This window comes from Pongo abelii, chromosome 18 (assembly GCF_028885655.2).
Source record: "Pongo abelii isolate AG06213 chromosome 18, NHGRI_mPonAbe1-v2.0_pri, whole genome shotgun sequence".
Taxonomy (NCBI): Eukaryota; Metazoa; Chordata; class Mammalia; order Primates; family Hominidae; genus Pongo; species Pongo abelii.
In genome coordinates, this window is record NC_072003.2 from 74,193,557 (window position 1) to 74,219,441 (window position 25,885).

Here is a 25,885-nt window from a genome sequence, read left to right on the forward strand (position 1 = left end):
AGAGAGTCCAGAAAGACCACAAATATATGGTCTATTGATGTTCACCAAGGCATCAATACAAATTCAATGAAGAAAGGAAATCTTTCATAAATGGTGCTAGAACAACTATTTTTCTCTACAAAATAAAACAAACTTTGACCCCTTAACTCACATTACATGCAAAAATTAATTTGAAATGGATCACAGACCTTAAATAAGGAATTTAAATCTATAAAGCTTTCATTTTTATTTATTTATCTATTTATTTTTCTATAAAGCTTTTAAAAGAAAACACAAGGCCGGGCACAGTGGCTCACGCCTATAATCCCAGCACTTTGGGAGGCCAAGGCGGGAAGATCACCTGAGAGGTCGGGAGTTCGAGACCAGCCTGACCAACATGGAGAAACCCCGTCTCTACTAAAAATACAAAATTAGCCAGGCGTGGTGGTGCATGCCTGTAATCCCAGCTACTCGGGAGGTTGAGGCAGGAGAATCGCTTGAACCCGGGAGGCGGAGGTTGTGGTGAGTTGAGATTGCACCACTGCACTCCAGCCTGGGCAACAAGAGCGAAACTCCATCTCAAAAAATAAAAAATAAAATAAATAGGCTGGGCACGGTGGCTCACGCTTGTAATCCCAGCACTTTGGGAGGCCGAGGCAGGGAGATCACGAGGTCAGGAAATCGAGACCATCCTGGCTAACACGGTGAAACCCCATCTCTATTAAAAAATACAAAAAATTAGCCAGGTGTGGTGGTGGGTGCCTGTAGTCCCAGCTACTCGGGAGGCTGAGGCAGAAGAATGGCATCAACCTGAGAGAGGTGGAGCTTGCAGAGAGCCGAGATCGCGCCACTGCACTCCAGCCTGGGCAACAGAGCGAGATTCTGTCTCAAAAAAAAAAATAAATAAATAAATAATAAAATAAAATAAATAAAATTAAACAGTGATAAATTGGACCTCATCAAAATTAGGAAAATCTGTTCATCGAAAAACATTAAAGAGGGAGAAAGACAAGCCACAGATTAAGAGAAAATCAATACATACATCTAGCAAAGAATTTGCAACCCAAATAGATAACAACCAGAAATAAATAAGAAATACAGTTTCCCCAAAATGGGCAAAATACTTAACAAGCACATCACAAAAAAACATACCCAAATGGTCAATATGCACACAGAAGCTGCTCGACATCATTCATCATCAGCATGGAAATGCAAATGAAAATGACAGTGAGATGGCCGGGCACGGTGGCTCATGCCTGTAATCCCAGCACTTTGGGAGGCCGAGGCAGGCAGATCACGAGTCAGCAGATCGAGATCATCCTGGCTAACATGGTGAAACACCATCTCTACTAAAAATACAAAAATTTAGCCGGGCATGGTGGCAGGCGCCTGTAGTCCCAGCTACTCCAGAGGCTGAGGCAGGAGAATGGCCTGAATCCGGGAGGTGGAGCTTGCAGTGAGCTGAGATCCAGCCACTACACTCCAGCCTGAGCGACAGAGCAAGATTCCGTCTCAAAAAAAAAAAAAAAAAAAACCCACAGTGAGATACTAGGACACTCACATCACAATGGCTGAAGTTGAAAGACTAGCAATACCAAGTTTTGGAGTGGATACAGAGCAACCAGTGCTCTGAAACATTGCTAGTGACAGGGTAAATGGCACAACCACTGTGCACAAACTTTTGGACAATTTCTCAAGTTAAAAATACATCTATCTGATGACTGAGGAATTCTGCTCCTCAGGTGCAGAAATTAATATACAAGTCTTTTTACGAACATATGTGTCCAGGTTTGCTCATAATGGCCAAAAACTGGAAAGGATGCAAATATCTATCCACAGGACAACGAATAAATAAACTGTGTTGTATTCATACAGTGGACCTACTGACACATGCAGCAATGTGCATCAATGTCAATAACATTAAGTTGAGCAAAGTCAGCCAGACATAAAACAGGTCATGCCGCACGATTCCAGTTCAATGAAGTTCAAGAACAGGCAAAACTACGATGACAGAAGTCAAGATAGTGGTGTCCTCTGGGTGCTGAAGGGCTGGGGAAAAGGGACTGGGAACCTTTGGGGGTGAGGACAATGTTCTATATCTTGATATGAGTGTTGGTCACCGAGCTGTACACTTCAGATTTGTGTATTGTAAATTATCTCAGTAAAGGACTGTCAGTTGAAAAACATTCTAATAGTAACATTTTCCCCTCTAATCCAAAGTCCAGATACAGATATTCCTTCTTTCTCTTTGAGAATACAGGACTGTTTTCTACTCCAATAAGGAATCGGGTGTAATGTAGGTGTTCCCCAGTACTGAACCCCAGTTCCCATGGGGCCCAGGTCACATCTGCCCAGGTTACTGCAGAGATGGGCCACCTCTTGGCCAAACAGCAGTGTCTGCTCACACAGTTCTCTCATTTAGTTCTCTCTCTTTCTTGTTAGCTCAGCTATTCATTCATAACTGATATGGTTAGGCTTTGTGTCCCTACCCAAATCTCATCTTGAATTGTAATCCCCACAATCGCCACATGTCGAGGGAGGGACACAGTGGGAGGTGATTGGATCATGGAGGCGGTATCCCCCATGCTGTTCTCATGATAGTGAGTGAGTTCTCACGAGACTTGATGGTTTTATAAGATCTGACAGTTTCTCCTTCACATACACACTCTCTCTCGCCTGCCACCATGTAAGAAGTGCCTCTTCCCCTTCCGTCACAATTTTAAGTTTCCTGAGGCCTCTCCAGCCATGTGGAACTGTGAGTCAATTAAACCTCTTTTCTTTATAAATTACCCAGTCTTGGGGAGTTCTTTATAGCAGTGTGAGAACGGACTAATACAATGACTATGCTGATTATACTGTATCCAGCACCTTCAGGGGTTTGCAGCAGGGAGGTTTGGAACTTATTATATCTTGGTCACCAGACTGCAGAACCAGAAGTCTGCTGTATAATCCTAAAGTTTTAAAAACCAGTAATCACATCAGGAAACACAGAGCACTTCTGATGTACCAGGTGGTGTTTTAAACGTTTTTAGAGGGACTTAATCTTCCCAGCAACTGCAGGTGGTAAGTGCTATGATCATCCCCATGTTACTGTTGAAGGAACTGAAGCTGAAGTTTAGATAACTTGCCCAAGGTCATAAAATGACAGGGCCAAAATTTGGATCTGGGCACGTTGGCTCTGAAGTCCATATTCCTATCTGCTACACTAGATTGTCTATAAAGAAAAACTTTTTTTAAAGCACAGAAAAAGAATGACTAGACAGAAACATGTTCTGTTGTTAAACATGATTGTCCTTAAAACAGGGAAAACGAAAAGAAGGGCTTTTGCATTGTAATTTAAAACTTCCAGGCTGGGCGTGGTGGCTCACACCTGTAACCCCAGTACTTTGAGAGGCTGAGGCAGGTGGATTGCTTGAGCTCAGGAGTTTGAGACCAGCCTGGCAACATTGCAAAACCCTCTCTCTACAAAAAATTATAAAAATTAGCCAAACATGGTGTTGCACACCTGTGGTCCCAGCTACTTGGGAGGCTGAGGCAGGAGGATCACTTGAGCCAGAAGGCAGAGGCTGCTATAAGCTATGATCACGCCACTGCACTCCAGCCTGGGTGACAGAGCCAGATCCTGTCTCAAAAAAAGAAAAATGAAAAAACTTCCACATTTGTGTTTTCACAATGTACTACTTATGGAATGTTTTAAAATTACATATTGTTTGGTAATATTAGAAGTGGCATATTAGTGTTGTGAAACTACAGATGGTCTTTTGTTATTTTTCCAGTTTTATTTAATGTTAGTTAAATTGAATAATAAAATAATTAAAAACAAATAATAAATAATATGCTAGCAATAGGGGAAAGGCACATTTAAAAATAATTTGCCTTGTTTTGACAATAGCTTTTAACAAGCTACTTCTTCTAATGGTTTGGTAATAACCATATAGCAGAAATCGCAGCTTTTTTGCAATTTAATTGACTTTAATCTTTCTCAAATAAATCTTATAATGGGAGTTTACTGAAGAACTGAAACGCATTGTCCAAAAGCAAACTCAGTGGTCCTTCCCAGGCCTCTGGCCACTTCTGGCCCCAGGAACGTAGAGCGGCTTCTGCATCTCCCAGACTCACCTCGGAGTAGGCTCTGTGGGAGACACCGCCCGATGCATCGTCATGGGCCTTGTGAAATACACCAGGTAACCTAAAGGAGGAGACATCACGTGAGCCATCAGTGTCAACAAGCTGGACGTGGGAAATCCTGAGGCAGGACTGGCCAGTCTTTCTTCTCTCTCTGTATACCTGAGGGTAAGACACATTTTCATAAGCTGCAAGATTCATGACTGCAGTGACCCTTACCAGGAACAAAGGTCAGCACTCCAGGGTCCAGAGAGAGGATGTATGTGGCCTGGGCAGAGTCATCAGCGGGACTCTAAGCCTCCCTACCAGGGGACTGTCCCCTGCTAAGAATCGGGGCTCTGAGTAAAGACTCAAATCCAAGCTCATCAGAATGAAGAAAGTTAAGACCCCCATTCTGGTGCACACTCTTAGGAAGAGTCCACAGACACCGACTGGGCCTCAGACCCTGCCATGCTACTATGAAAGTCTCGTTTGAGTTCTCCAGAGTAAAATAAACAATTTCTGATGAAGATATTTATACAGAATCTATGACATTCTCAGCTGCTCCCTCTCAAAATCTAGAATCAGAGAACCAAAGAGACCCACCTGCTCCGCAGAACCTGGCCCCAGAAGTCCTAGGAAAGGGAATGTTGGCGTCCTGGTACGACCCATAGGCTGTGGTCACCCGCGCAAATGTCGGTAAGGGGGGTGTGACAGAGGTGGGGAGTGCAAAAGGGTTGCTGGAAGCGCTGTCTTCCTGGTTCTGAAATTTAAAAATCCACAAGCTAAAAACCACAACCTGTCTTAAAGCTGAATTACAAAATAAAGACCCAGTATGACAAAACCAGAAAGCCCATGATTTTAGGGAGAAAGAAATGAAACAAAACACCAAAGCCTAAGTTGGTATGACAGTTTCATGCTTCCCACCACAAAGGACTCGAGGCAGGAGACGAGCTGGCGCAGGCAGGGCTCCAGGCAGCTCTGGCCGCGCTTCACTTTCTGCAGGGCCGTGTCCTTCAGGATCTAGAAAAGGCCCAAAACACAGTCAAGAAGAAGAACACATTTCTCTGATAGGTTCTTTTTTTTTTTTGAGACAGAGTCTCTCTTTGTTGCCCAGGCTGGAGTAGTGTAGTGGTACGATCTCGGCTCATTGCAACCTCTGCCTCCCGTGTTCAAGTGATTCTCGTGCCTCAGCCTCCCAAGTAGCTGGGATTATAGGCGCCCACCACCACGCCTGGCTAATTTTTGTATTTTTAGTAGAGAAGGGGTTTCACCATGTTGGCCAGGCTGGTCTCGAACTCCTGACCTCAAGTGATCTGCCCATCTCGGCCCCCCAAAGTGCTGGGATTACAGGCGTGAGCCACTGTGCCTGGCCCTGATTGGCTTTTCTTCTGCAAAGTGGTCAGACACAAGGGTGATGCTGGGAGCCAGGTGCATGGTTAAGTCAAGGCTTCCAACACGGTGTAATAATCTAATTTCTACCTCTACAGAGGTTAAAACAGGATTAATTCCTGAGCCCTCCTAGAGAAGCTCTTTCTTTAATCAAGGCAGCACACATGTGGATTTTGAGAGGGCAGCTTTTAGTAACAGAAGGACTATTATTTCTTTCTAGTGAATTCTGCCCTTTTCCTCACCCCCAACACCACTTGCTCCATGAGAAACGTCAGTACCTTAGAAGTAATACTCACTGGCCTGGATTGAAATTGCTCTCAGTGATATAAGACAAGAGGAATGGATTTCACTTCAGTGAAAATTATAATGTATATTTTTTGTCCTTCAAAAGTATAAATCCTAACACTTCAAACCCATTTATGCCTAATGTTCCATTATTGGAACACTAAGCTTGTGGGAGTTATTTATATCCTACTGCTGAGTCATCGCCAAGGTCTGATTTTTCTTTTGTTTTTTTGAGGAGTTTCGCTCTTATTGCCCAGGCTGGAGTGCAATGGCGTGCTCTCCACTCACTGCAGCCTCCGCCTCCTGGGTTCAAGCCATTCTCCTGCCTCAGCAGTCTCTGTTGCCCAGGCTGGTGTGCAGTCACGTGATCTTGGCTCACTGCAACCCCCACCTCCTGGGTTCAAGTGATTTTCCTGCCTCAGCCTACCGAGTAGCTGGGAATATAGGCATGCGCCACCATGCCTGGCTACTTTTTGTATTTTTAGTAGACATGGGGTTTCACCATGTTACCCAGGCTGGTCTTGAACTCCTGATCTCAGGTGATCCACCTGCCTCAGCCTCCCAAAGTGCTGGGATTACAGGAGTGAGCCACCGCACCCGGAAAAGGTCTGATTTTTCACACACAAAAAAGTTTGCAACCTAATCGTATCATTTTATACTAATAGAAAAATCTAACTTTTTTGTATGTCCAAACTAGGCAACGGCATATTCAGATTCCAAGTTTAACATATCAAATACCACAAGATCTGAGTTACTGGCATTTCAGAGATCCTTAAGCCACTTGAAAATTTCCTGGTTCCATGTGATACCCCCAACAAGGTGGAACAATCAAGTGCCCACGACCCAAACTGGACAAAAAATGAGCAACATTCAGGTTGGCCTGAGTTTGTCAGAATACTTCAGTCCCTTCACTTGTGACACTGCTCAGACTGAACGGGTATGAAGAGGCTCATGGGGCTTTGTCATGGAGATTCCACCTGATTTGCTCTGGATGAACTGATGCATTAAGTCTCTGAATCTGCAGAATTAAACACAGATGCCAGGCTGTGGTGCCTCCATCTGGACACCCACTGTGCAGCTAGCCAGCCTATCTCTAGGATAACACCAGCTCCTTCTACGGGATAAAATTTTTTTTATGACCTTACACATGTTTTTTTCTAATTATAAAATATCTTTTAGCTTCAGAATACATCTTGCTTGTTGTTTCCATGTAAATGAAATTGGATTGCAGGGCTCCTAACCTGGGCTCCTAAATGAAATTGTATTGCAAATCTCCTAACCTGAGATGAACGCATAGTGTTAATGAGATCTGTGGGCAGATTCTATGCAATTCACATATTTATAGGCAATATTTCTCAAATCATATGCAATCATTGTGCAGATTTTTCTGAGGAAGGGTCCATAATTTTCATTAGATTTCAAAGGAAGTCCATGACCCAAAAAAGGTTAAGAACCACTGCTCTGATGTTTTCTGCACAAAGTAAATGGCAAGTGCAGAGGTTAAGCTGCTAATACTAGTGTGTGTATGAAACAGATGACTTCCGAATCTCATCTACTGGAGTTTTCATTCTTCTTTACTAATCAATCTAGACAATGATGCAGAACAGCAAGAAGAATTTGGGAACCCAGACCCCCACCTTTAGCAGCTTAGCTTTCATGGTAGACGTGATGGTTGTGGGGTTAATAAACTGGAAGGAAGGGGCGGCGTTGTTTGGGTACTGCGCAGGGAACTTCACCAGCATCTTGACGCGATGGTTGCTGCAGTGCACAGACACTGTGCAGCTCCTGTCTGCCGCATCCATCTGCAAGGGACAAATCCACAATTGCTTTAGAAACAAACCATAAAGCGTCTTTCAATGCAAGTGCATTTAACTGAACGCTCCATGTTCCTAGTAATTGGGTGAAGGGAAAGAGTCTACAAAGACAAATGTGTGTGGAAGACAATTCATTTTCAAAAAGATTCTTAAATTTTCATACCAGATTCTTAAATTTTCATATCAATGGAATAAGCTCAAAGTTGCCGAGACCAGCTCGGTCGGGGAGACCCTAACCCAGCGGTGCTAGAGGAACTAAAGACACACACACAGAAATATAGAGGTGTGGAGTGGGAAATCAGGGGTCTCACAGCCTTCAGAGCTGAGAGCCTTGAACAGAGATTTACCCATGTATTTATCCACAGCAAGCCAGTGATAAGCATTGTTTCTATAGATTATAGATTAACTAAAAGTATTCCTTATGGGAAACAAAGGGATGGGCCGAAATAAAGGGACAGGCTCTGGCTAGTTACCTGCAGCAGGAGCATGTCTTTAAGGCACAGATTGCTCATGCTATTGTTTGTGGTTTAAGAACATCTTTAAGTGGTTTTCTGTCCTGCATGGGCCAGGTGTTCCTCGCCCTCATTCCAGTAAACCCACAACCTTCTAGCGTGGGCGTCACGGCCATCATGAACATGTCACAGTGCTGCAGAGATTTTGTTTATGGCCAGTTTTGGGGCCAGTTTATGGCCAGATATTGGGGTGGGGTGGGGGGTGGGCCTGTTCCCAACATGTCCCCCTTCTTTGATTTGCAAAGTGATAAAAACAAAGGCAGCTTTGTCATGGTGAGCTACTTCTTGCAGAAGTCAAGATCCACATCTGCAGACTATACAAAGGCAAACAACACAGAGGGCCAGTTTATGGCCAGGTTTCGGGGGGCCTGTTCCCAAGAGAAAGTATTCTTTTTTTTTTTTGGAGACAGGGTCTCACTCTGTCACCCAGGCTAGAGTGCAGTGTGGCATGATCTCAGCTCACTGCAACCTCCACCTTCTGGATTCAAGTGATTCTCCCACCTCAACCTCCCAAATACTGGGACTACAGGCCACCATGCCCAGCAAATCTTTGTTTTTTCTGTTGTTGTTGTTGTTATTTTGCTTTTTGTATTTTGGGAGAGAAGGGGTTTTGCCATGTTGGCCAGGCTGGTCTCAAACTTGTGACCTCCAGTGATCCACCCACCTTGGACTCCTAAAGTGCTGGGATTACAGGCATGAGCCACCACAAAGTTCAAAGTATTCTGACTTTAACAAAGCTTCCTCCCTCCCTCCCAAAGCTGTGGGGCAGACTGAAACTTGTTATATTTACTTTGAGATGGGAAAATAAAGCAGGAAGAAGTTAAATACCAGACTCAACTTAGAAAGTGCTCCTGGGAAAATCCATAGGGGAAGAAAGTAGATTCGGGATTGCCAGGGGCTGAGGGAAGGGGAAATAGGGAGTGACTGCTCATGGGTATGGAGTTTCTTCTGGGAATGATGAAAATGTTCTGGAATCAGACAATGGTAGTGGCTGTACAACTTTGTGAATATACCCACAACAGCCAGATTATGTACTTTAAGAAGGGGAATTCTGGCTGGGCACAGTGGCTCACGCCTGTAATCCCAGCACTTTTGGAGGCCAAGGTGGGCAGATCAACTGAGGTCAGGAGTTCGAGGCCAACCTGGCAAAAACCCCATCTCTACTAAGAATATGAAGAAAAATGAGCTGAGCGTGGTGGCATGTGCCCATAATCCCAGCTATCTGGGAGGCTGAGGCAGGAGAATCGCTTGAACCCAAGAGGCAGAGCTTGCAGTGAGTCACAATAGCACCACTGTACTCTCCAGCCTGGGCGGACAGAGCAAGACTCCATCTCAAAAAAAAAAAAAGATGAATTTTATACTATGTGAATTATATCTCAATAATTTTTTTAACGTACTCTCGAAGAAAGGAATCAAGATCTTAAACTAGATCACTAGGTATCCACACTGTCCTCAAATGAAATGGGACAAAGGGAGTATAAACTGACTTGATACAGATCACTAATTAAGCAAAGAATCCTTTATATCTTTGCATTTCTTGTGTTGCCAACTAGAGACAGCAGCTGCAGTAAAGTGAAAAGAACCACATGTGGGAAATCTGGAGACTTGGATTCACATGTTGTTTCTTACACCAAATAGCTGCTGACCTTGGACACTTCTTCTCTTGATGTCTCCGTTTCCTCAGCTGTAAAGTGAGGCTAAAACCACTTACAGCAGACTTTTTTTTGAGACGGAGTCTTGCTCTGTCGCCAGGCTGGAGTGTAGTGCTGCGATCTCGGCTCACTGCAAGCTCTGCCTCCTGGGTTCAAGCGATTCTCCTGCCTCAGCCTCGTGCATAGCTGGGATTACAGGCGCACACCACCATGACCAGCTAATTTTTGTATTTTTAGTATAGACGGGGTTTCACCATGTTGGCCAAGATGGTGTCGATCTCTTGACCTTGTGATCTGCCTACCTTGGCCTCCCAAAGTGCTGGAATTACAGGCGTGAGCTACCGCACCTGGCCAGCAGACTTGTTTTAAAAGCCACATGAGACAGTTATGTAACAGCACATATCTGGGTAAAGGAAAAACTAATCAAGCTTTAAAACTCCTTTCTGGAGAGATACTCAATTTTCTGAAGCAAAGACTTTCAATACTTGCCCCCAAAAAAGAGTAAATGTTCCACAGGCTACGTGAACAAAGAAGTTTTGGTTGCCTTCTAAATTACCAGGAAATGGCCAGCCTGTGAGGGAAGATGGCACAGCACAGCACAGCACAGAGGGCCCTAGAGGGGCTGGAGGTTTGGCTTCCCAAGTCAACTCTGCCCCTAACTTCAGCAGCAACCTCTGCCAAATCACTAAGCCTCCAGGGCCTAAGTATCTTCCACTACAGTAAAATGAGATGCTGGAGCATCTAAGGAGGAGCTAAGGCACACCAGCATCAGGTTCTCCTTTGGCTCATCTTAGGAGAAAAGAATAGGGTTAGAAAGAAAGTCTGCATCTCTTTATTTTATTTACTTTATTTATTTATTTATTTTTTTTTTTAATTTTTTTTTTGAGACAGTGTCTTGCTCTGTCACCCAGGCTGGAGGGCAGTGGTGCGATCTTGGCTCACTGCAACCTCTGCTTCTCAAGTTCAAGTGATTCCTGTGCCTCAGCCTCTCGAGTAGTTGAAAGTACAGGTGCCCGCCACCACATCTGGCTAATTTTTTTTTTTTTTTTTTTTTTTTTAGTAGAGATGGGGTTTCACCATGTTGGCCAGGCTGGTCTCGAACTCCTGGCTTCCTGGTTTCAAGTGATCTGCCCACCTCAGCCTCCCAAAGTGCTGGGATTACAGGCGTGAGCCACTGCGCCTGGCCAGAAAACCCAGGAAATAAAAAAGCAAGCAGAGAGAGTTCTGTTAAAGCTGCAAAGCTATTTGCTAACCGAAATCATTGCTGAAATGGTTCCCTCTCCCACAAACTGCCATCAGCAAACATGAGATACAGTTGATTAAACTAAGTACCTCCACATTGACATTCCGGATTTGCACATTGATCAGGGAGAATTCCTGCTGCAAGGTCTGAGGCAGCCCCAGTTGATCTGATTTCCTCTCTTCCAGGAGATTTCTAGGGGGATCTTCTTTTAGGGCTAGCAGGAGAGAGAAGTTCAATGTTGGAAAGCATTTTTGAAAATGAAACAGAGAACAGGTCTGGGGTATCTGCCACAACTCTGCAATGCGTAGAGTGGCACCTTACCTGAGACATCAGTTTGTCAAATTACCTTCTTCCTCCCCATGGCTTGCATTGTGCTGGTGATCTGTATCTTCAGTGTGCAGGGTCTTCTCGGGTTCCGGCAGAAGGGAAATACTCTCAATGAACTCATCGACACCATCTAATATGTCATTTGCACAAAGCTGCAACAAAGAGTAGAAGATGTAGCTCTAGAGAAGTCAGTGGAAATGATCATCATGTCTGATTAAAGAGTTCTGACTTAAAAATGGGAATAGCAAAGGATGGGATGTGTCAGCCAAGAGCTGACATAATCAAAATAGATTTTACCCATTGCCAACTCTCCCTGGTTAAACACCCGGGATAATAGACTCTATTATTCAACACTGGAAATTTTTTCATCATGTGCAGAGTTTATGCAAGCCTCAGAAAAAAAATTAATTTAAATGCCAAGCCTTGATGGAGTTATTCAGCTAATCCAGGAGCAAAAATATCATAACCGGCCAGGCGTAGTGGCTCATGCCTGTAATCCCAGCACTTTGGGAGGCCAAGGCAGGTGGATCACCTGAGGTTAGGAGTTTGAGACCAGCCTGGCCAAGAGGGTGAAACCCCATCTCTACTAAAAATACAAAAATTAGCCAGGCATGGTGGTGGACGCCTATAATTCCAGCTACTCGGGAGGCTGAGACAGGAGAATCACTTGAACCCAGGAGGCAGAGGCTGCAGTGAGCAAAGATCATGTGGCTGCACTCCAGCCTGGGCAACAGAGAGAGACTCCGTCTCAAAAAAAAAAAACAAAAAAATCATAACCTCAAGGCAGCTGGTGCAAATTGTACCTTTCGGAAAAAACAGATTGAAAATGCAATAAGGTAATGAGACTTGATAAATTGCTCAAGAGCGACTTCATACTAAGCAGTGTTGAAATTTTTATCCAGTATTTTCTATTCATTCTGTGCAAAGCAATGTGCCAAGCGCTGTGGGAGATCCAACACAAGTGAGACACCTTCCCACTGTCAAGAAATTTAGCCATCAAATGAGGAGAGGACAGAACCCCGTGATAAGGCAGAGCAGAGCAAGGGCCACCAGAGCAGCTCATGCCAGGTACTACTGTGGTTCATGTAAGAAACAGATTATCATTTATCGGGAAAAAATTACAAACAGCTTCATAAAAGCAGTGTTGCTGATGGATGTAGAGGCCTCTAAGCATTTGCAGAGTACAAGGGTAGACTTCTTAGCCCATTTAGAAGAGAAAGAAATGAACCCACAGGGCACATACTCAGGGAGCTACCCATACTATCTTATGCTAGAATAAGGGGGGGAAAGACATTTAGAGGCTCTCTGGCCTTAAAGTGCTGAATACTGAAGTTGGTTCTTAAAGACCTCAAAGCCTTGGTGTGGTACACACCAGCCACTCAGCCAACCAGTAAGTATGTACTAAATGGCTATCCTGCCGGGCAAGGTAGCTCACACCAGTGATCCCAGCACTTTGGGAGGCTGAGGCAGGTGGATCACTTGAGGTCAGGAGTTCGAGACTAGCCTGGCCAACATGGTGAAACCCCGTCTCTACTAAAAATACAAAAATTAGCCAAGTGTGTTGGTGGGTGCCTATAATCCCAGCTACTCAGGAGGCTGAGGCAGGAGAATCGCTTGAACCCAGGAGGCAGAGGTTGCAGTGAGCCGAGATAGTGCCACTGCACTCCAGCCTGGGCAACTGAGTGAGACTCACTCTCAAAAAAAAAAAAAAAAAATTGTTTATCCTGTAACCTCTAATTTCCACAAATCCTGAATCTTACACTTTTTGGTGGATCCAGGTACATTTCTCCACAATAGCACTGCATACATACCCTCTGCATCTGGGAATCCACCCGCCACATTCTCAAGGTCTGATCCCGGGACCACGTCACCAGTTGATAGTCCTTGGACCCTAGAAATCACCAAATAAGAATCCTGGAAATTCTTCTGGACTCAACATCTATTTTGCTACAGGTTGAAATGGAGTGAGATTCATCCACCCATTCAACAAACATCTACTGAACATCTCTGATATGCCAGGCACTATTCTAGGTACCGGGACTACAGCATGAATAAAATAATTTCTATCTTTATAGATCTCGCATTCCAGTGGTAGAAAGAGACAAATAAATATCTGATAAAACATCTGGTATAAAAAATAACACAGGATAAGAGGACAGAGACTGTTGGTGGAACTATTTTTAGATAGAACTCCCCAAGGAAATCACGTTTGAGCAGAAACTTAAATGATGTAAAATACTAACGGGCAAATTAGCAGGTAAAGAGCGATGCTGGGATTTAATGTCATACTAAACTTTCACCTCTGCAAATGTTCGTCCTTTTACATGCTCTTGAGGAGCTGGAGACGAACACATTTTTGCAAAACGGGTTGTTTCAAATGCATCACGGCATCTTACCATTCAAAAGAATTTTTTGGTAAAGTGATGCATCTCTTTGTAAAATGAATAATCAATCCTTAATGTACTTAATTGACTGAATCATATTTTCATCTTAAGTCTGGTCAAAGGGAAATTATCCTGAAAAGGTTCAGGGTGCTTTATGAAATAACTTCATGAAAGATCAGGACATTTGCGGATAATTATGCAGTATCTAGAATCTCCTTCGTGGCCACCTTCAGAAAGCAAATAATTTAGAAATAATTTCATCCAATTTTTTAATTTTATGGATGGGGAAACTGAGGCAAGAGAATATGATCTGTCCAAGGTCACAGGGTGAGTGGGCAGGAAAACAAGAGCCAGTTCTTATTGGTTCCTTCTCTGCGTCACCACCTTCAACCAAAAATTCACTCCTTAATATTTCATACATCACTAGGCACGGCCAGCCAGAGAGCAACTATTCTGAACCACGGCTTGTTACAAGTGCCACCATCTTGCCTCATGTCCACATCAACAATCTTCTGACCCTACATCTGGCTTCTCTTCATGTCCCTGACTTTGAGGAAAAGGTATGCCTAATTCCTTTCTAAATGTTTTAAATTAACTCAACCCCTCGACCTGTGCCTCCCCCGCTGGTCCCAAGGGGACCTTTGCTTCCCCAACTCCCTTGTATCTTCTTCCTGCCTTCCAACAGAGAGGGCAGCAGCCTCTCCCAACTGGCTAATTCTAAGCCTTGCCTTTGAGGGTAACTTCATTCACTAAAACCGGTTACTGCCTCCCCTGTTCATGCCACCCTATGATCTGGCTTCTCTCCTCAATTTGCTTTTGGAATGCCTTTCTTTTTTTTAAATTTTTTGTATTTTGAGATAGGGTCTCACTTTGTCACTCAAGCTGGAGTGCAGTGATGCAATCTGAGCTCACTGCAACAACCTCCGCCTCCTGGTTCAGGCAATTCTCCTGCCTCAGCCTCCCGAGTGGCTGAGATTACAGGCATGTGCCACCACAGCCGGCTAATTTTTTTTTTTTTAATAGATTTTGGTAGAGATGGGGTTTCACCACGTTGGCCAGGCTGGTCTCGAACTCCTGGCCTCAAGTGATCAACCTGCCTTGGCCTCCCAAAGTGCTGGGATTACAGGCGTGAGCCACCGCACCTGGCCTGGAACTCCTTTCTTAACGATTATATGGCTTCCTATTTGGTCAGTTAAATGCTTTTCTCTTACTCTACATTTTGATCTGTCAGCAACACCTGAAACCAAGGACTACTGCTTCCCTCAGGAGGCATCCTTGTCCCCTGGCCACAGTATTCAGACTCACTTCCTACCTCTTTGAGAAATCCTTCCCCACAGTGAAAATCAAAGCATGAAGTGGTCCAATAAAAATTGATGACTACCAGCCTGGGCAACATGGTGAAACTCATCTCTACAAAAATACAAAAAATTAGCTGGCGTGGTGGCACACTCCTGTAGTGCCAGCTACTCAGGTGGCTGAGGTGGAAGCACTGCTCGAGCCCAGGAGGTCGAGGCTGCAGTGAGCCATGTTCGTGCCTGCACTCTAGCCTGGGTGACAGAGCGAGACCCTATCTCAAAAAAAAAAATTGATGTCGAAGACATGGCAGCGAAAGTAAACTGGAACAACCTTCGGTTGAGAAAGAAGTAAAATACAGATGGTTCCCAATTTACAACGGTTCAACTTACAACTTTTTGACTTTATGATGGCGTGAAACTGTCACAATTTTAACATAATGCACAGTATTCAACAAAGTATATGAGATATTCAACACTTTTTTTATAGAATAGGCTTTGTATTAGAGGATTTAGCCCAAATGTAGGCCGATGGAAGTGTTCTGAGCATGTTTAAGGTAGGCTACTTAAGCTATGATGTTCAGTGGGTTAGGTGGGTAAAATATATTTTCTTTTTTTTTTTTTTTCTTTTGAGACAGTCTCGATCTGTCTCCAGGCTGGGGTGCAGTGGCACAATCTCAGCTCACTGAAACCTCTGCCTCCTGGGTTCAAGAGATTCTGCTGCCTCAGCCTCCGAAGTAGCTGGGACTATAGGCATGCACTACCACACCTGGCTGATTTTTGTATTTTCAGTAGAGATGGGGTTTTGCCATGATGGCCAGAACTCCTGGCCTCAAGTGATCCACCCATCTCAGCCTCCCAAAGTACTGAGATTACAGGTGTAAGCCACTGTGCCTGGCCTAAAATACATTTTCTACTTACAATATTTTCAACTTACAATGGGTTTATCGGGACATAACCCCATCATAAGGAACATCTGCATAAAAACACATGCATAATAATTAAATTTGTAAAAGGTTCAGAAACAGGCAAACCTAAACTACTTTTAGGGATTCAAAAATAGGCAGTGAAACCACAAAGGAAAAATCCAGCAATGGCTATCATAAGCATTAGAGGAATAGTGCTCTCAGGGAAAGGAGGGGATGGTGATCAGGTAGCTTCGGGGCTCTTGGCATCGTTTTCTTTCTTGACCTGCATGGCAATTGCATAGATTTTCACTTTATAATTATTTGTTACACTATACATGTTCCATATAATTTTCAAATACATGATATATTTCACAGTAAAAAAAAATTTTTTTTAAATTTAAACTTTCATTTTAGCTTCAGGGGTTCATGTGCAGGTTTGTTACAAAGACAAACTCCTGTCATGGGGGTTTGTTGTACAGATTATTTCATCACCCAGGTACTAAGCCTAGTACCCAATAGTTATTTTTTTTCTGATCCTCTCCCCCTCCCACCCTCCATCCTCAAGTAGGCCCCAGTGTTTATTATTCCCCTCTTTCACAGTTAAAACAAAAAAAAAAGTTAAATAGTAACTCGTACTCAAAATTTTGCTACTGGTCAGGCAGTTCCAATTTACACAACTCACTCACCAGCTTAGACAACATGGGTAACTAAAAATGGGTTCCTAAAAACTTTATTTCCATCCAAAACTACCGGTCAACCCCTCCCCACTGGACTGAGGAAATCACATCATCTGTTTTCTTTTCTTTTTTTTTTTTTTTTTTGAGACGGAGTCTTGCTCTGTTTCCCAGGCTGGAGTGCAATGGTGCGATCTCAGCTCAATGCAACCTCCGCCTGCCGGTTCAACCATTCTCCTGCCTTAGCCTCCCAGGTAGCTGGGACTACAGCATGCACCACCATGCCTGGCTAATTTTTTTTGTATTTTTAGTAGAGATGGGGTTTCACCATGCTGGCCAGGTTGGTTTCAAACTCCTGACCTCAGGTTATCCACCCGCCTCGGCCTCCCAAAGTGCTGGGATTATAGATGTGAGCCACCGTGCCCAACCACATCATCTGTTTTCTATGGCAAAATGCAAGAGATTAAGTTGAAAGCTAAAACCTATGCATGCAATTAGTGAGATAAACCCAGGCAGCCTCATGTTTCTAGAAGCAAGAGAGATTTTGGAAATATGGATAGGAAAGTTAACCGGATGATCAAAAGAGTCTCTTTAATAAATATCCTGGAAGAAGTTTATGAAAGTCACAAACAAGCTGGGACAGAAGATGACTGCTCTAATCCCAGGTCCACTAGAGACCTTTCCTGTGACCCTGGACAAGTCACATCACTCCACCTGCCTGGCTTCCCATGTGCAATATGAAAACTCCAACAAATAAACTTGTATTCTGTCAAACACTTAGAGATCATGGCAAAACAATCTCAAGAAAAGACAGGCTGTATCTAAACCTGCATGGTGAGCTGATGGAGAAACTGAGGCTGCGGCCTCCTGACTCCCATTACACTAGGGCCCTGCATGAGTGAGGGCTAGATGATGAAGCTGCAATAACAAACCACCCCAACACCTCAGTGGCTTACATTTCCTGCTTGCTCTGCATCTCCGCCTCATACTCCTACCAGGATGTGCTGGAAGCAGCTCCATCTTGAGCTTTGCCAACTGATGTGGCAGAGGCAAAGAGGGTGTTTAATTGCACATCAGCCCCTAATCTTTCAACCCAGGAGGGACCACATCACTTCTGCTCATGTGTCATGATCAAAGCAAGTCTATCAGCCAAATCTATCTTCAAAGGGCTGGGAGGTAAAACAGCACTACATGCTTGTGAAGACAACTGAGGGTATGTAGTAGGCAGTACTAAAGACCACCTTGGGTCTCCCTCATCAACAGAGTGGCAAGGGGCAAATGCCCTGGACTTCTGAGCCCAGAGTCTTTCAGTCCCAGAAACAATCCAACAGCAAATCTCTATCTTCCGTCTCTTACTGGAGCAGATCTCTTCCAAGCAAGAGAGACTACGCTGACAATTGTAGAAGAGGACAGAATTTGGAAGAGGAACAGCAGCCTTATATAGTCCCTTTACTCACCTATGACGAAAGGTGGCAACAGCCCTAGCTCTCTGGTTCCTAAAGCCCAGCTCTCTCTATGTCTTCTTTACTGGACTCCATGGCAACACTGACTGGCACTGCTGTCACCAGAGCTCAGAAGGAAAGTGGGCAGCAGGCCTCTCCCACTCACCTTCCTTCTGCTTCCTCCACTGGAACTCCAGCACCACATCATCATGCCCCACGAAGGTGTGGACTGGGGTGTTCAAGTCAAAGACATTCCAGAGGAGAAGGCTATTTTCCCTCCGCAGCTGGGGAACCATCACGGTCACCAATCCATTGCTGAAAGGCTAAGGCAGGGAAGGGAAAAGCAGGTGATTAGATTATTTCAGGGAGAATCGGCTGAGTCTTGAGTTTCCAAACCTGGAATTCTTCCTAAGTAAAATAAATTAGATAATGGAAGGCCCCAACTCATCTGGAGAAATTTTTCCCAAACACCATAAGCTGCACATCGCGTCTACTTTTCTCTCTGCTTATGGAAGGGACCACAGCAAGTAAAAACTCAGGCTGAGGCAAGCGCTTGAAGAACTTTGAAAATTCTAAAATAAGCAAATGGTACTGATTGCTATGCACTGAAACACACTGTTTCACATCCTAGCTACTCTCCATGAGTTACCGCTCAAGAGTTACTGAGTGCTTTCCCAGAATGAGCATGCAGGGCTGACAGGGAAAATCCCTGGAGCAGCAAACCTAATTCTTGCCACGTGGAAATGCACCAGAAACACGCCATCCACTTGAAGCATCACCTTCCCGCCCCCCCGGCACTGCAACTGCTCAAAGGAAAACTTGCTCGCTTCAGGAATGACATGTTTTACTTGGCAAAACCCAATCTACTAGGTAGCTAAGGGCTCCATTCAGTTGATAACTAGACTCTGTTATTTAAGGAATAAACCACAGTCACCAAAGAGCACATTTATTTTCACCACCCCTCCTGGTAGCACTCTTGGACTTTTCTGTTTATTTTTTAAAGCAAACATATTAATCCAGAAAAGTATTTCAATTCATAAGAAGAGTGTCTTGATTTCTTGGCAAGTGATCCCAGGTACAAAACCAACTTAATACCCAAATTACCTTTTTTGCTCCACAATGCTCCATGGTGACAGCCCAATGTATAAAGGTAGCTTTATCCATCCCTGTGCTAGCTTTCAGATTGACATTAAAGGAAATACATTATCTGTCACCTGTGTGGCAATGGAAAATTACTGGAAGGTTGATAATAGCCTACCCACTCTATTTGTAGCATTTATTTAATGGTTTAAAAAGCACATTCATATAAGTTATTTCAAAAGAAAGTCAGCTTGTGAACTACAGAACTGTATATTTTAAAATGGTGGACTTCATCACAATTAAAAAAAAAGGAGGGCATAGTAAAAATTACTATTCATATTCTATAGTAAAGGAAATTTCTGCTCAAAAACATCAAATGGCTTGCCCAAGGGCACACCAGTATTAAATGATAGAGCATGGCCCCCAGCCCAGGTCTTCGGAATTTAAAGCCAGAGTTCCTTCCACCACAATTCACAGACCTCAAGCCTCCTGACCCTCTCCTCCATCTACCCTGCTGCCGGCGCTATCATTAGTGAGTATCTTTACATGGCCTAGCTTCTCTGTGGAGCTTCGATCAGCAATTCTGATGTAGATACTTACCCAACACTCCAAGAATAAATTTTATTTATTTATTTATTTTTTTTGGAGATGGAGTCTCGCTCTGTCACCCAGGTTGGAGTGCAGTGGCGCGATCTCTGCTTACTGCAAGCTCCGCCACCCAGGTTCAAGCGATTCTCCTGCCTCAGCCTCCCGAGTAGCTGGGACTACAGGCATGTGCCACCACACCTGGCTAATTTTTGTATTTTTAGTAGAGACGGGGTTTCACCATGGCCAGGATGGTCTCGAACTCCTGACCTCAGGGGATCCTGGTGTGAGCCACTGTGCCCGGCCAAGAATAAAATTTTACATAGTTAACAGCATTTATGCCATCATTATCACATTTGTCCCACCACTAAACCAACAGAGAAACAGAAAATCACCTCACAAAGCAAATAAGAGAAAATGTCCCTGGGCTCCTTGTTTTTGGAACACCTAAAAAGAAGTTTCCTATCAAGAGGCAGGGTGGCTCACTCACTGTATATCTGGCCTTCCAGACAGGCACCTGGCAAGGAAGAATATTGAGGTATTTCCGAGGCTGGCGGTAATCCCAGAACTAGAAGAGAGCAAGCAAGATCATTTGTGAAATAAATGTCATTAAAAAATTCTACTGAAATAAGCATACCTTTCAACTCATTGCTTCTGGTCCTCTAAAGATACACTTCAACAGCATATTTTTAGTTCAGCTCTTATAACCATGCTACTGTGACAAAGACATAAAGAAACCTCCCTTTCTATTTCTAAAACATTACAGGAGAATTTCTGGACTTTATGAGGACCACTAATCGCAGCAGGTCACTGTCAACAGGCTTGATTATGAAATGACCTTTAGAGCTGAAAATTAAAAGTGACGTGTTTGATCCTGTCTCACGTTTACATCTTGCAGGTAATTTAAGAACAATAGCTGAAGTGTCCTGACTACTCATTACATTTCGGACATATATTTAGAACTTTTTTTCTCCCATTTAATTTTTGTAACAACCATATAACGCATGTTATTAATCTCTTTTTCAAATGTAGAGGCTATATAAAGAAACGACATTCACAAAGAAAAAAGGCAGCTGTGTGAAAACCTAGGAGCCAATCCATTCAAGTCCACACCCGCTGTCATCCTCCAACATCCGAGGTGCAATTCTTGAAACTGTAGAGCACACAAAGTCAGCCACACAAACTACCTTAGAGACACCAATGCTTCTAACGTGAGAGGTACATACGCTTAGAACTCCAGCATTTGTCACAAAGGCAGGAAAGCCAAGAGTGAAACTCGGAACTGTTTAAGCTTAGGAAATTTTTTCAAAAATAGATGACAGCAATCACTCTGGAAATCATTATGGAAATTTCTTTTTTTAATAGAGATGGGATCTTGCCATGTTGTCCTGGCTGGTCTCTAACTCCTGAGCTCAGGCAATCCTCCCACCTCGGCCTCCCAAAGTGCTGGGATTACAGGTATGAGCTACCACTCCCGGCTACTTTGGCAATTTCCTATAAAGTTAAAAGTACACATACCATATGACCCAGCAATACCACTCCTACATAACTGCCCTTGAAAATTGAAAATGTCTATTCACACAAAAACCCATACATGAATGTTTACGGTGGCTCTATTCACAATCATCAAAAACCAAAAATGGTCCAAATGTCCTTAAATGGGTCAACAGAAAATTAATGGTGGCATATACATAAGTGGAATACTACTCAGTACTAAAAAGTCTATGCATTATTAATTTTTAAAACAACTTAGATGACTCTTAAAGGCATTACGTTGAATGAAAAAAAGACAACCTTAAAAGGTTATATACTAGTCCAGGTGCGGTGGCTCATGCCTATAATCCCAGCACTTTGGGAGGCCGAGGCAGGCAGATCACTTGAGGTCAGGAGTTCAAGACCAGCCTGGCCAACATGGCAAAACCCCATCTCTACCAAAAATACAAATATTAGCTGGACATGGTGGCACACACTTGTAGTCCCAGCTACTCAGGAGGCTGAGGCACAAGAATTGCTTGAACCTGGGAGGCAGAGGTTATAATGAGCCAAGATGGCACCACTGCACTCCAGCCTGGGCAACAGAACAAGACTGTATCTCAAAAAAAAAAAAAAAAAAAAAGCATTCTCAAAAAGACCAAATTATAGTGACGGGGAACAGACAAGTGGTTGCCAGAAGTTAGGGGCAGGAAAGGGTATGAGTGCAAAGGAATAACACGAGGTAGCTCTTCAGTGTCATGGAACTGTTTGATACCCTGTGTGGGCAGTTATATGCAACTCTGCATATGTTATATTTCATAGGTTTTCAAGGCTGGTACAGTGGCTCATGCCTATAATCTCAGTGCTTTGGGAGGCTAAGGTAGGAGGATCACTTGAGGCCAGGAGTTCAAGACCAGCCTGGGCAACAAAGCAAGACCCCGTCTCCTCACCTAGCTGATTGGGAGGCTGAAGTGGGAGGACTGATTGACTCAAGGGGTTCCAGGTTACAGTGAGCTATGATCATACCACTGCACTCCAGTGTAGGCAATAGAGCACGACCCTGTCTCAAAAAAAAGTTTTTAATAGAAAAATAAAAAGTGTATCAGACTATATGGAAAACAGTGAAAAAGTCCAATAAGTGTATTTTTTTTTTTTGAGAGGGAGTTTTGCTCTTGTTGCCCAGGCTGGAGTGCAATGGCGCAATCTCGGCTCACTGCAACCTCCGCCTCCCAGGTTCAAGCAATTCTCCTGCCTCAGCCTCCCAAGTAGCTGGGATTACAGGCACGCACCATCACGCCTGGCTAATTTTTTGTATTTTTAGCAGAGACGGGGTTTCACCATGGCCAGGCTGGTCTTGAACTCCTGACCTCAGGTGATCTGCCCACCTCAGCCTCCCAGAGTGCTGGGATTACAGGTGTGAGCCACCGCGCCCAGCTGATGTATAATTATTGTTCCAGAGGAAAGGAAAGAGAAGGGATGGAACAGAAGTAATATTTGAAGAGAGAATAATGGTTGAAAATTTCCCCAAAGTGAGGATGGCCAACAAGCCACAGATGTAAGAAGTACTTTCCTCCTTCTTACAAAAGAAACCAGTTTTGATAATGGCCTTTGATGATCATAACCTTTTCTGTAGAAGGGGATGACCCACACGTGTACTCTCACGCTGGCCTCTGTTTCAAAACTTTTAGAGACTTAATAAAGTATAGGGATATATATTCAGGCCCAAAAATCTCTTACTAAACTTTAAAATATTCAAAATGTTTTAAAACTGGTTTTACATTGTTTTAGAGCAAAAGAAGAGACTTTCCAAAGGTTTTGCTTAGTTTGGTTAATAATTTTGTGAATAAGCCTGAATGGAAATGGAAATGACTTGTCTGGAGTTTCATAATCTTCTGAAAAATCTAGAGTTCGAAGTGGGTGACTTTTTCTCCTCTCAAAAGAAAATTAAGATATCCCAAAGAAATACATAAATAAGCCAAGCTGGAATGCAAGGGAGTGTTCTATGTGCCAACAATGAGGTGTTAATAAATCTTAGAAGCTGTTCCTCTACTTAATGCACAATATGAATGAACGAGTATTACAGAGCACAGCACATATGAATGGGCAAACACCCAGCTGTAAAATCCTGCTTCGTTCCCCAGCCTGCCTGAGGGCTGGATGAGGTTCTTGCATGGGAAGAGGTGAACGCAATCATTTCTGAGCAGACGTGTTAGCGTAATTTTGCCTATTTCCAAAAAAAAATTAATGATTTAGATTGAAAAGTTTAGATGGCATAACTGTTAAATTTAATGGCATCTCTGTTTTGATTCACTATGAAGACTAATAATCAAGTAGCTAAACATAAAATGAGAAAACTCAGGAATTTCTAGGAAGAAGCCAGGCACGGTGGCTCACACCTATAATCCCAGCACTTGGAAAGCTGAGGTAGGCAGATCACCTGAGGTCAGGAGTTAAAGACCACCCTGGCCAACATGGCAAAACCCCATCTCTACTAAAAATACACAAATTAGCTGGGCATGGTGGCACATGCCTGGAGTCCCAGCTACTTGTAAGGCTGAGGCAGGAGAATTGCTTGAACCCGGGAGGTGGAGGTTGCAGTGAGCTGAGACTGCACCACTGCACTCCAGCCTGGGCAATAGAGCGAGACTCCATCTCAAAAAAAAAAAAAAAAAAAAAAAAAAGAATTTCTAGGAAGAAAATAAAAAAATAAAGCTTCTAATAAACTTCTGATGTTTTAGATTTGCTGCTCTTTAAAAAAAAAAAAAAAAAAAAAAACTCAGCTTTCTCATTTTCAGTCTAAGGGACACACTTGGTGGCAGCAAGAGAAACTTTACTCCGCTCCTCTCCCTCTCCCTCCTCTCCCTCTCCGTCTCCCTCTCCTCTCCCTCTCCCTCTCCCTCCTCTCCCTCCTCTCCCTCTCCGTCTCCCTCTCCTCTCCCTCTCCCTCTCCCTCCTCTCCCTCTCCCTCCTCTCCCTCCTCTCCCTCCTCTCCCTCCTCTCCCTCTCCCTCTCCCCTTTCTTCAGTCTCCCTCTCCTTCTTTTTTCGGTCTCCCTCTGTTGCCGAAGCTGGACTGTGCTGCCGTGATCTCGGCTCGCTGCAACCTCTCTGCCTCGGGCTCCTGTGACTCTCCTGCCTTGGCCTGCCGAGTGCCTGGGATTGCAGGCGCGCACCGCCACGCCTGAATGGTTTTTGTGTTTTTGGTGGAGACAGGGTTTCGCCGTGTTGACCGGGCTGGTCTCCAGCTCCTGGCCTCGAGTGATCTGCCTGCCTCGGCCTCCCGAGGTGCTGGCATTGCAGACGGAGTCTCGCTCACTCAATGCTCAATGGTGCTCAGGCTGGAGTGCAGTGGCGTGATCTCGGCTGGCTACAACCTCCACCTACCAGCCTCCTGCCTTGGCCTCTTAAACTGCTAAGATTACAGCCTCTGCCCCGCCGCCACCCCGTCTAGGAAGTGAGGAGCGTCTCTGCCTGGCCGCCCATCGTCTGGGATATGAGCAGCCCCTCTGCCCAGCCGCCCCATCTGGGAAGGGAGGAGCGCCTCTGCCTGGCCGCCATCCCGTATAGGAAGTGAGGAACGTCTCTGCCCGGCCGCCCATCGTCTGGGATGTGAGGAGCGCCTCTGCCTGGCCACCCCGTCTGGAAGGTGAGGAGCGCCTCTGCCCGGCCGCCTGGTCTGGGAGGTGAGGAGTGCCTCTGCCCGGCCGCCACCCCGTCTGGGAGGAAGTGAGGAGCACCTCTGCCCGGCTGCCCCGTCTGGGAGATGAGGAGCACCTCTGCCCGGCCGCCCCGTCTGGGAAGTGAGGAGCGCCTCTGCCCGGCCGCCCCGTCTGGGATGTGAGGAGCGCCTCTGCCCGGCTGCCCCGTCTGGGAAGCGAGGAACGCCTCTGCCCGGCCGCCCCGTCTGGGAAGGGAGGAGCACCTCTGCCTGGCCGCCACCCCATATGGGAAGTGAGGAGCGCCTCTGCCCGGCCTCCCTGTCTGGGAGGTGAGGAGCGCCTCTGCCCAGCCGCCCCGTCTGGGAGGTGAGGAGCGCCTCTGCCCGGCCGCCCCGTCTGGGAGATGAGGAGCACCTCTGCCCGGCCGCCCCATCTGGGAGGTGAGGAGCGCCTCTGCCCGGCCGCCACCCCATCTAGGAGGAAGTGAGGAGCGCCTCTGCCTGGCCGCCGCCCCATCTAGGAGGAAGTGAGGAGCGCCTCTGCCCGGCCGCCCCGTCTCGGAGGTGAGGAGTGCCTCTGCCCGGCTGCCACCCCGTCTGGGAGGAAGTGAGGTGCACCTCTGCCCGGCTGCCCCGTCTGGGAGGTGAGGATCGCCTCTGCCTGGCTGCCACCCCGTCTGGGAGGAAGTGAGGAGCGCCTCTGCCCGGCTGCCCCATCTGGGAAGGGAGGAGCGCCTCTGCCCGGCCGCCACCCCATATGGGAAGTGAGGAGCGCCTCTGCCCGGCCACCCTGTCTGGGAGGTGAGGAGCGCCTCTGCCCAGCCGCCCCGTCTGGGAGGTGAGGAGCGCCTCTGCCCGGCCGCCCCGTCTGGGAGGTGAGGAGCGCCTCTGCCTGGCCGCCCCGTCTGGGAAGTGAGGAGCGCCTCTGCCCGGCCGCCCCGTCTGGGAGGTGAGGAGCGCCTCTGCCCGGCCGCCACCCCATCTGGGAGGAAGTGAGGAGCGCCTCTGCCCGGCCGCCCCATCTGGGAAGTGAGGAGCGCTTCTGCCCGGCCGCCCCGTCTGGGAAGTGAGGAGCGCCTCTGC

At 45.4% G+C, this 25,885-nt stretch overlaps 1 protein-coding gene across 12 annotated transcripts in view; it reads right to left on the bottom strand.

The window, feature by feature from the left end:
• Positions 1-25,885, bottom strand: part of WDR59 (WD repeat domain 59) — a 151,611-nt gene that overhangs the window by 67,338 nt on the left and 58,388 nt on the right. For 10 of the 12 annotated variants that reach the window (XM_054534137.2, XM_054534136.2, XM_063717762.1 and 7 more), the window contains 9 exons: positions 20,164-20,241; positions 18,175-18,331; positions 13,120-13,199; positions 11,328-11,460; positions 11,071-11,195; positions 7,398-7,562; positions 5,011-5,106; positions 4,690-4,846; positions 4,099-4,168 (listed from right to left, as the gene is read on the bottom strand). In XM_054534137.2, the coding sequence (XP_054390112.1) occupies positions 4,099-4,168; positions 4,690-4,846; positions 5,011-5,106; positions 7,398-7,562; positions 11,071-11,195; positions 11,328-11,460; positions 13,120-13,199; positions 18,175-18,331; positions 20,164-20,241 (1,061 nt within the window). The remainder of the gene's footprint in view (positions 1-4,098; positions 4,169-4,689; positions 4,847-5,010; positions 5,107-7,397; positions 7,563-11,070; positions 11,196-11,327; positions 11,461-13,119; positions 13,200-18,174; positions 18,332-20,163; positions 20,242-25,885) is intronic. The other 2 variants (XM_063717760.1, XM_054534135.2) reach the window with 1 other exon arrangement.